Source organism: Hyaloscypha bicolor, assembly GCF_002865645.1.
Source record: "Hyaloscypha bicolor E unplaced genomic scaffold K444scaffold_162, whole genome shotgun sequence".
Classification (NCBI taxonomy): domain Eukaryota; kingdom Fungi; phylum Ascomycota; class Leotiomycetes; order Helotiales; family Hyaloscyphaceae; genus Hyaloscypha; species Hyaloscypha bicolor.
In genome coordinates, this window is record NW_020194664.1 from 325,146 (window position 1) to 335,700 (window position 10,555).

Here is a 10,555-nt window from a genome sequence, read left to right on the forward strand (position 1 = left end):
TTTTTTTAATCTAAAATAAAGCTTATTATTTTTAATTCTTTATATATCTTTTATTTTTTCTTCTCGACTATTATTTATAGTATTTAGAGAATATTATTATTATTAGAAATATAAAAGAAATATTATTAGATCTATAAACTCTTATTTTAAACTTCCTAGATACTTTCTTACTAGTTTTATATTTCTTTTTAATCTTCTAATATTACTATTAGTATAAAGTATTATTCGGGCTTGGTTTTAATAATATATATTCTATTCTTTAGCTTTATTTACTATTAAATACTAAAACTTTCTTTTTTTTATAGCTTTAGTAATAGCTTTAGTTAAATCAAGTAGTTTATTACTAATATTAGGAGATTTATAAACAGATTTATTAGAAGTAGAAAGTAGTAAAGGCTTCTTATATTTAAGGTTTTAATAAATGTTATAACTAAGGTTTTATAGCCACGGCTTTATATAGTATTAATAAAATCGTAAAATTATTATAATATTAAAAAATTAATAATTTAGCTAGTAAATACTATATAGGTAAAAGAAAAGAAACCTAGCTCTTTTATATCTATAAATATATAGCTAATGATTTGTATTTTTATAGATTTATTCTTTATTATATATATATTAACTCGAGTCTCTAATACTTTTCTAAAGTATTTCGTTTTATATTATACTCTTATAAATAACTTCCTCTTTTAAGAGTTATAAACTTTATAATATAGTATCCGAGCAATAATGATATCAGCTAATAGCAAGGAGGAAAAGCAGAGTAATAAAGATATTATATATAAGAGAATACTAAAAATAGTATAATTTAATATAATAGTAATATTTGTCGAGCTTTAAAACACTATAGAAATCATTAAAATTCACATTTATATATAATTTGAAAGCTTTAATTTGTCGTAAAACTATGAGTACATTGCGTTGGAAATTTTGATTTATAGTAGTACATCGATTTTTGGTGTGGTTGGCACCAAAAGTTGATGTACTTTCGCAAATCAGCGTTTCGTAATTTTCGCATTTTAGTGTTCTGATGGTTTACGCCCCAAAAGCCTACGCTACTGACTCGTCTACAACACTAGGTTTTGACCAAAAGAAAAATGTCTAGAAGCTTGGACCAAAATAGCAGAACTTCAATTTTGTTACCGTCTCCGAAAATAGGGTTCAGGGAAACGAAGACAAACTTGACTTTTCTAAAGTTGATACCCAGAGTGAGGCTACCGGGATATTCGCGGGTATACCCGTACTCTTGCCCACATGCCCCTGTGACAGGTGTGGAATGCATCTTAAGCATATACGCCTCGTCGGCATGTTCTAGTGAGAGATATGTGGGCAAGCATTTTGGGACAAAAACGAAAGGTTGTGTAACATCGATAATACTATTTGATTTGCACATGCAATCTTGGCTGAGACAACCTGCACGCCACACCATTTTAAGCCTATCATGAGGCTATGAAGACAGAAGGTGTAGAAACAAGACAGCCTATTATGCAACGATGGTCCCATTTGTGGAGCTAGGCATCAACTTCGAGCGGTCTAGTGTCCATTGCCCAACGCACCCAGACTTTGCGCTCTCCCTCAGAATTCCACAACGAGTTGTATGTACCGAAGTCTGTTTATATTCACAGCTTGTACTGGTAATTCATTTTCCTCGCATCTCTCGCCCAGAAACTTGCTGAAGTAGACCCAAAATGTTGGTCGATCAAACTCTTCTCGGCGCTCAGCGCGGCCTGCTTATGCGCGCTATCTTTGGCCAAATCCTTTCCATCAAGCTCAAGACAGACGACAAACGGACTCATAATGATATCCTCCGCATTGTTCTGGATCTAAATCAGAGCATTGATTCCCAAAACTTGGCAAATCCCTCGTCTTGTGGACTGGTCGTGGCCTTTTCCCCGCAGATTTGGGGTAAATGGACTGGGCAGGACTTTCCAATTCATACCGCCACACTCGATGCCGGAGTCAAATTTACGAATTCCAGAGACGATGTGCTGCTCTATGTCAAGGCGCCAGATCACGAAACTGCAGCAAAGCTCGTTGCCACCGTGCTGCCACGTCTCAAATCATTATCCCTCACAATTGATGTTGTGATAGGAGGGAAACGTCCCGATGTGCGTATCATAGGTGGACGATACCTAGATGGCATCACAAATCCCAACGATCCTATCAGCTTGACCGAGGATATACTCCTCAATCGTTCCCACGCTTACCCCGGTGCAAGCTTTGCCTTGACGCAGAAATTCATCTTCGATTGGCCCAGTATCTCCTCACAGGCCCCTGACACACAGGATCAGATGATTGGTCGCAATACAGATGGTACCGTCCTTCCCCGGCAAGTCATGCCCGGGCACATTTATCATGCAAATGTTCGTGACCGCAATGGAGACGAGCGAAAGTTGCTGCGTCAAGCATTGCCCTTCGGCGAGGTGCTTGGACATGCTGGGCGTGAAAAGGGTCTTATGTTTGTGGCATTTTGCAACGACCAAGGACGATTTGAGCAGATTCTTAGACATCTGCTGGGAAGAACCCCGAGCACGCCCGCAGACCCACTCATGGACGTGGTACACGGTGTTATGGGCGGGTACTGGTACGTTCCGGCGGCGGTTGAGCTCGGAGTAACCTCAGTTTCCGGCTCAGACGACATTTATGAAGATCCACATTGGAATGTGCGTAGTGCTAATGGATACTTGTTTTACAACTCGACGGATTATCTGCATCAGATGGCGAGTGGCCTCTACAAGGGAGGCGATCCTCCTAGTTCCCGACTCCTCAACCTGATGTCCAGGACTTTCTCACATTGGCGAGATGGCTGGGTACATCGCAATGCAATGCCACGTCTGCCTCACCTGAAGGATGTGATTGATGCTGACTCAAAGAGTCTCTTGACTGCATCCATTCTACAACGAAAAGGACTCGCCAACTTCAAAACACTGGCCGATCTTCTCTCGTCGCCAACGTCGAATATTGCACGCTTCAATGGTCTGTTACGCATTGACTCGAAGGAGCTTATCGTTGGTGTGATCCCCGACTTTACTCTGGGTCGAGGGAAGGAGGTTGTGCCTTATTTGACCAGAGACGAGACAATTGCCGCGTGGCTCAAAGGCGAACTCAATGAGTGGTCGGCGATGGGACATATTGTGCCTGATTATGAGCAGCTAGTCAAGAAAGGGTTGGCTAAGCTGCTCGAGGAGTTGGAAAGCCTCCTTCGTACTGCTACCGCGCAGAACAATCTGAATAATGGCTCAGCAGTCGAGTTTTACAAGTCTGCTATATCTTCGCTCCAAGGTGTTCAGGGATACCTCCGAAATTGGGCAAACATCGCCCTTGAATCCGCTAAGGCGACTGAGGATCCTGCCGATGCAGAAAACATGAAGGATGTTTCAACCCGCCTTCTCCGTCTTGTCGATCAGGAGCCGCAAGACTTTCAAGATGCTGTCCAACTCATCTTTTCGTTTCACTCATGCCTCCATCTGGTTGGCGAGTTGACCTCACTTGGGCGTCTTGATCAAATCCTCTGGCCTTTCTTGGAGCACGATAGGGTTTCCATGGAGCGAGCGCAAGATATCATGGATTGTCTCTGGGTAAAGATTGGCGAAAATGCATTCATCAACCGAACCTTCATCTACGATTATGTGACTTACGGAACCACGGCTGTATGTGGACTCGGTGGCAACTTTCCTCAGGGAGGCGGCATCAATCAATGGGTACAACAAATCACAGTGGGTGGCTACAAAGCTACCGAGGATGAGGAGCCAGTGGGTGCTGCAAATCCAGTCACCATGCTTTGTCTGAAGTCGGCGCGACGCATTCCTGTCAGTGCGCCAACTTTGTCTCTCAGAGTGTATAAAGGCATGCCAGAAGAGTTACTCGATGAAGCAGCGAAAGCAATTCTTGCTGGTGGTGCTCAACCAATCTTGTACAACGACGATAAGTTGACGGAAGCCTTGTTCCAATCTGGAGAAAGTGTCACGCGTTCATGGTCTCGAAATTATGCAGCTGATGGCTGCTACGAACCTATGCTTGCTGGTGCTTCCGAATTCACGTTCAACAATGTCGCCCCTTTGTTGGCGCTGGAGCAGACTATTAATCAGGGTGCAACGTACAGTCAGGCCGGACCTGAGCAGCTACGAGGACTGAAGCAGACCTTTCGTTCACCACCAGCCATTGAGATCAAAAACTTCGAAGAATTGCAATCGATTTTCTTGAATCAACTGGAATGGCTGGTTATACAATGTTATAACACCATCCTTGGGGCATACGGCAATCTTGCAGATATTTGTCCCAGCCCTTTGCTGTCGATTCTGATTGATGGCTGTGTGGAGCGTGGCCGTGACCTGACAAATGGCGGAGCACGTTTCCATATCATTGCACCACTTTGCGTTGGCGTATCAAACACCATTGACTCACTGTACGCAATTCAGAAACTCGTCTACGATCCAACGACAGCCATCACCACGTTGCCTGATCTAGTGAACTGCCTGATCAACGACTGGGGCTTCAATATGATCGAGCCATTCCAAAACCAGCTCGATGGCCCAGCAGATGCAGCCGAGCATGGTCGTCGCTACCAGGAATTACGAGAATCTGCTCTGAAGTTGCCAAAATGGGGCAGTGGCGATGCGGACCTGAACGCACTGGGAGACTGGCTTATCGAAAACATGGTGCGGCTATGCGTAGAAGCCATCCGCAAACCGTCTCCAGCTCTCGAGCCCCTGCTGTCAAACATTGCAACTACCCACGGCCCCGATTTCGAGTTCGTGGTTACACCGGGAATCGGCACGTTTGAAGGCTACGTTGGCGATGGGGCGGGGTGTGGTGCTTCAGCAGACGGCCGTCGAAACGGCGTGCCCATTGCATCGGACCTGTCACCTGCACCCGCTGCCCAGGACCTCCCACCAAACCCAGCATTCCGCAACATCTACCAAGCCATGGAGAGCTACCAGTCTGCGAGTGTGGAATACGGCCTCTCGAATGCGTCGCCGGTCGACATGAACATCTCTGAATCCTTCCCGCTCGGAGCTCTGCAAACTTTCATCAAAGCATACGCGCGCGGAGAGGTGGGAGGTAATCTACTTACGCTCACCTGTGCAGACCTTAAGACGTATGAGAAAGCTAGTAAGGACCCCGAGCAGTATGATTTGGTGCGCGTCAGGATGGGTGGATGGACGGAGTTCTATGCTACGATGTTTCCGGCTCATCAGAAACAACATCAACGTAGGCAGTATTTCACGCCGGGCGGGAAGGGTGAGAGTGGTGATCCTGACGCTGTTGGGAAGCAGGAAGCTTCTTAAGGAAGCTACTAATGGAAGTATGAAGTACAAGACCTCTAAGAGGAAGCGGATTGACGTTGAAAAGGCGGCGTGAAAGGAGACTGAATTAAGGGAGGGGAACAGGGGTCAAGGCCGTGAAAAACTGTGGGATTTTCATCGTACTTATCAAAGATGGCACGAGCACTGCCCGCTACGTGCTGTTTCTGAAATTTGAATTCTCTTGCGAACCTCGAGGCTGCATCTTAAAGAACCCCATCACAAGCCTACTCAATTGCCGTTGCACGGAGTTTCCTGCAAACGCGTAAGAACGCGAAGCAGGCTGCATCATCCAAAGAGCGAATACCACGACGACATTCTTATTAAATTTATTTTTGCAGGGAATGTTCTTCTGGAGTATATTATCTTTGCTGTGCGCAAATAAACAATACCTTCCAGCCCGTTTTGTTAGTGGGGAATCGTCCTCGTTACGTAGCCTTGGTAAATCATCTCAACTCGCAACTTTCCACCTTTTGGTACCTCCTAACATGTACGCCTTATGAAAAGCCTGCAAAGCCTTATAAGCTGTTCTCATAAGATCTTGTTCAGGAACGCCGCCTGGGTTTCATTTGTTTGCCCCCTTTTCCCAGCCGCAGCTCGCTTACGTGTACCCCTATTCCCACTTCACTTTCAAAAGTTTCAAATTTGGGCCACTGGTGGGCCTTTTCACTTCTGATTACATAAAAACCCGTGGTTGGATTTTTTCGTTGCACAACGCATCTTCTTCTTTGCTATCTGATCCTCCAAACGGTCCATGAAGAAGCCCAAACGTTTTGAAGGCCCCAAACGTTTTGAACCCCCAAGACGATTTAAAGGCCCAAAAGGTTTTAACCCCCCAAAAGTTTTAAAGCCCCTCTGACGTTTTGAAGCCTATTTAAAGGCCCAAGACGATTTAAAGGCCCAAGAGATTTTGAACCCCCCTAAACGTTTTAAAACCCGCCAGAAGTTTTGAAGCCCCCAGATGTTTTGAAGCCCAAACGTTTTAAAACCCCCCAAACGATTTAAAGCACCCAAACGTCATAAAGCACCTAATCGTCTGAAAGCACCTAATCGTCTGAAAGCACCCAGACGTTTTAAAGCCCCCAGAGAATTCAAAGCCAGAAAACGTTATAGAGCCCAGAAACGTTATGGAGCCCACAATCATCATGAAGCCCGCAGGCGTCAACAAACGTCATGAAGGCCACATACATTTTAAAGTCCCCAAAAACTATGAAGCCACCAAACGTTTTGAAGCGTCCAAACGTTTGAAGGAACTCTCTAATCGAACGCATATACATAAAGCACGACTACCACTTAAAAAGCCCAACTGCAGATCTTTCGCGTGGGACTAGAAGATCCATCTGACTTGAGATTGCTCTTTCATATTGCTTAAATTAATAAATAACTGAATAAAAGGAAGTTGCAGTGAAATCGTGAGAAATTGACTTGATCGGCGCTACTCTCAAAAGTCAAAGGACAAAAGGCTCGATGGACGACCCTCCCAAATACTGCCCCAAATACTGCCCTTTGTCTTTATTAAGCACTTAGCCGGTCTTTGCAGCTGTTCGATTTTCCCCTGTAAAAGCTGGGGTGCGTCGTAACTCGAGATTTGTGCCTTCATTGTTTGAGGCGTCTTTGTCCCGCAAACTCAAAGCGTGAAGCCCCCTTTTCTCTGAAGCGAAAGTGCCTCTGAATTTGGCACGGCACGTAGCTTTTTGTCAAACAACTGCACTTTTTGTAATGGGAGAAGATGGGCTAGTGTGAACCAGGCCACAGCTAATATAACTAGATCTACGGATGTACGTCCTCGTTCTTTCGCCCGTCCGCATTCGTCTAGCTTACTTACTAGTCAGATGACAGCAGTACCAATAGAACGCCTCACCGCTCGCTATCTATATTTGCCGGTGGCACGGCTTGACATTCTGGCTCGCTATTATTGTTTGGCTGGTTCCTGAAGCGTGTGACGCTGACCTGCATGATCACCCCTCGTCAGTCTTATGGCATGCGGCACAGATGGGGATTTGAAATTATTCTTGCCGAATGTGGGCTGACGAAGAACTTTAAGCATAACGAGAAGTCTGAAGAAGTATTATAAGAGCACAATGGTCCCCCCAAAAACTATATTGGAATGAGATCATTGCTCATTGCCAGCCAGAATTCGAAATTCTCCCATCCTCACACTAACAATGCCTTCCTCAAAACTCGACTACTCCACCCCCGTTCGCCGCATAATCACTTCCCACGATCCAAAAGGGGTTGCCATCTTCGCCTCAGATGATCTCCTGCACCCAGATGACCCAACCACCGCACCCGCCTTCTCAGCTCCAAACGAGAGCTCCGCTTTCGGCGTAATACAAATCCATCGCAGCCGTGGCTTTCCCGCTGATAACCAATTACAGTTGAAGGAAGTGCACAAGACCCTTGTGCCGCTTGCTGATACCAAAGGTGCCCATGTAAGTCCGAGAGCTTAACAAACCTCTAACCACGTGCTCATGATATGTAATAGTGTCGCATCGTAGATCTGCCTCCTGCAGAAGCAAGCTGGATTCATCGTACGCTCAGTCTTGATTATGTGGTTGTTTTGAAAGGGGAAGTGACGCTGATCATTGATGGCGGTGTGGAGAAGACGTTGAAGGAGCAGGATGTTGTTGTGATGAGGGGCACGAATCATGAATGGGTTAATCGGGGAAAGGAGCTCGCGAGGGTGTTTGCTGTTCTGGTGCCGAGTAAGGAGATTGTTACGGACGAGGGTGTGAGGTTGACGAAGACGGAGGCTGGAGATATATTTGATCCGAAGGAGGAGGATGATTAAGGGTTATGAAAGAATGGTCGAGTAACAATAGGCAGCTCCCTATCTTGAGTCCCGTGGTCTGTACAATGCTTCAAACCGGTGGTAGCTTCTCTGGAATGATTCTTGAAATCATTGTTAATTAGCTTATTATTATGTTAACCTCCTTTCAACTTCTTCCATATTCCTCAAAAGTTCATCGTTTCGAAGCCTCCCCATTGCCACCCCTTTCCTTGGCTTTATCCACTATAGCCCGTTGTGTTTCCTCCTCTAAAATCTCTAATTCCTGGATCTTCTTCATTCTCTCCTTCTCTTTCCTGATCCTCTCGACTCTGTCTTGTGGAACCTGCATGCCCTCATCGTCTTACGTGCCGGGCAGAGTTGCTCCAACCGGTTTCCGGGAAAGAGTCTTTGAAACAACGGTCGTGGTCTCGGAGGTTGCCTCCAATTCGTGAAGGGATGGGTATACATTTGAGGGTAATTCGGGCCCTAGCATGCGACTTGGGTCCAGTTCATGTCGCTGGGTAAACTTCGACTCTTGAGGAGTCCTGCTATCCATCTCTGCACGAGGGGGCAGGAATCCTTGCTTCTCTTGTTCCATCTCGTGTATTTTGTTGTTAGCCAGACTGGCGTGCCAATTTGTATCCGCGCTCATTTCATAAGGCCCAGGTCCGGGATCAAGCCCTCTTCGTGCAGGATGCCTGCGTTGACGATACCGAAATGCGGCTAAGACAAGAACAATAAGTGCTAGTATACCAATGATGACACCAATTCCAATTCCGGCTTTTCCACCAGTAGAGAGTCCGTTTGCTATTGTTGAAGAAGTTGGTCTCGATGCTTGGCTTGTCGTCTATGGTAAACTTTGAGCAATATTTTCATTACTCATGTGATAAGAAATACTGACCGTGGCAGAAGATAAAGTATTACTATTCGTTATAATCGTGGTTGAAGTCTGAACTTTTGTTAGTCCAGCGACAATTAGTGCTAATGAAGTGCTGGAAGAACTGCCACTGTCGGTGATCTCGAAGTTATCGCCTGTCATGTCAAAGCTAGGGCCGAAAATCACGATGGCGTAGTTATTCGCTGGTGTGATATTGGACGGGATGTCCCAGGTGTATGTTCCAAAATTGGGAGCATCGCCTGATGACCATTAACTACCATCACCATCATACACAGAAGTGTGGTTACAACATACTGGCAATTGTTGTCCCGGATGCAGGGATATGTAGAACGCCAGTTTCCAGGACTATGGTGATTGTGTCTCCTCCTCCTTGCCATGTAATCAGGAGCGTAGAACCTGCTTCGTAGATGGCGCCAGCTGAGGGACTAGTGATTTGCCCGAGGACCACATCTGTCAGCTGGAAGACAATCAGGAATGCAAGTACATAGTTCATGGTGAACGGATGAGACGATGGCGGGATTGGTACTTGTTGCAACCAAAAGTGCTAATGATCAGTCGAGAATAATTACAGAACATGCAATTGTAGCATTGCCTTAGAGATGAATACTCGAGGGGGTTTTGCTGAGCCTCAAAATGATTACATGGGAGCACAAGCTGAAGTTGGGGAACTTTTCATATGTGGAAAGTGGGTTTTATCAGGCTGGCTGTGCTGAACAACGAAAGTAAAACACGCAGCAGCTATCACAATGGATTCAGAGAGATGTTTGGCTTTTAAGCTGGGAGCAGGTCAGCCATTGCTCAAAGTAGGTCTCGCCACGAATTGAATAAGAAGCAAATCTGAGTGTTGGCTTGGGGTCAAAGCGAAGCGCCATGGCTTGCCACTTTCAATGTGCAGTCAGACGACTCACAAGTTCCACAACACTCTAAGACATTGGGATTACGCCACAAACTCCAGATAGGAGATGTGTCCGCTTTCGTTCTACCGTTGGCCCAGTCCTAACGAATGCAAACTGGTTCTTTCACCTTGAAGAGACCGGTCACAGCGACGACCATCTCTATACACCTCAGTAAAAACAATCTCATTGTACGGGTGGTATTCGGTTGTCTCTTTTGTCAAAGGCGTGATCCCATCTGGGGTATCTATGTTGATGTTGCATCCAAGTTCTATAAGGAGCTCATATGCCGTGTAAGAGCTAGCTAGTACCGCTTGGTAAAAGAGAAAGTGATCGTTCGCGTAAATCTTGAACGCTTCGTTCCCTATTGTATGATTTTGATCACTGATCTATGCTGGCAGGTATAGGATAAAGTCAACTGTTAGGAGACGTTATAGCAATCGAATTGTATCTGCTCGAAGTACTCGAGGCTAGAAAATTTAAACAGCTGCGTAGTAATACTCCTCGTTTGGTAACTCGTCCAATTGCGCTAGGACTCGGCAAAGCGTCTCATCCTTCGGCCCACAACGTAGTACAGAAGGTAGCTCTACATGATTGGCTTCAAATAAACGCCTGCCAATAGCAAAGGCAGGAGAGTACCCTGACTCAGCCGAACAGACGATATACTCTAGGGCTTGGTCTATACTTTGTA

The 10,555-nt window shown here is 45.6% G+C and overlaps 3 protein-coding genes across 3 annotated transcripts; 2 read left to right on the forward strand and 1 right to left on the reverse strand.

Annotated features, from left to right (window-relative positions):
- The first annotated feature begins 1,694 nt into the window (after positions 1 to 1,694).
- K444DRAFT_572029 (dyp-type peroxidase family protein) lies at positions 1,695 to 5,521 on the forward strand. Its single transcript, XM_024877341.1, has one exon. It carries the CDS (start codon positions 1,734 to 1,736, stop codon positions 5,286 to 5,288), a length of 3,555 nt encoding a protein of 1,184 aa, XP_024730116.1. The 5' UTR covers positions 1,695 to 1,733; the 3' UTR covers positions 5,289 to 5,521.
- Positions 5,522 to 7,394: 1,873 nt separating this feature from the next.
- On the forward strand, positions 7,395 to 8,234 carry K444DRAFT_572030 (uncharacterized protein). Its single transcript, XM_024877342.1, has 2 exons — positions 7,395 to 7,735; positions 7,789 to 8,234. Exons 1-2 carry the CDS (start codon positions 7,469 to 7,471, stop codon positions 8,092 to 8,094), a joined length of 573 nt encoding a protein of 190 aa, XP_024730117.1. The 5' UTR covers positions 7,395 to 7,468; the 3' UTR covers positions 8,095 to 8,234.
- Positions 8,235 to 8,434: 200 nt separating this feature from the next.
- K444DRAFT_635610 (uncharacterized protein) lies at positions 8,435 to 9,464 on the reverse strand (the record flags this gene model as incomplete). The annotated part of the gene is made up of 3 exons (XM_024883890.1): positions 8,435 to 8,920; positions 8,975 to 9,210; positions 9,266 to 9,464. 3 exons carry the CDS (start codon positions 9,462 to 9,464, stop codon positions 8,435 to 8,437), a joined length of 921 nt encoding a protein of 306 aa, XP_024730118.1.
- Positions 9,465 to 10,555: the final 1,091 nt, after the last annotated feature.

Bases quoted from the DNA above. Each gene is read 5' to 3' on its own strand.
- K444DRAFT_572029 (XM_024877341.1), top strand. From the start codon at position 1,734: ATGCGCGCTATCTTTGGCCAAATCCTTTCCATCAAGCTCAAGACAGAC.
- K444DRAFT_572030 (XM_024877342.1), top strand. From the start codon at position 7,469: ATGCCTTCCTCAAAACTCGACTACTCCACCCCCGTTCGCCGCATAATC. The intron at 7,736-7,788 runs GTAAGTCCGAGA...GATATGTAATAG, and splicing joins CTGATACCAAAGGTGCCCAT to TGTCGCATCGTAGATCTGCC.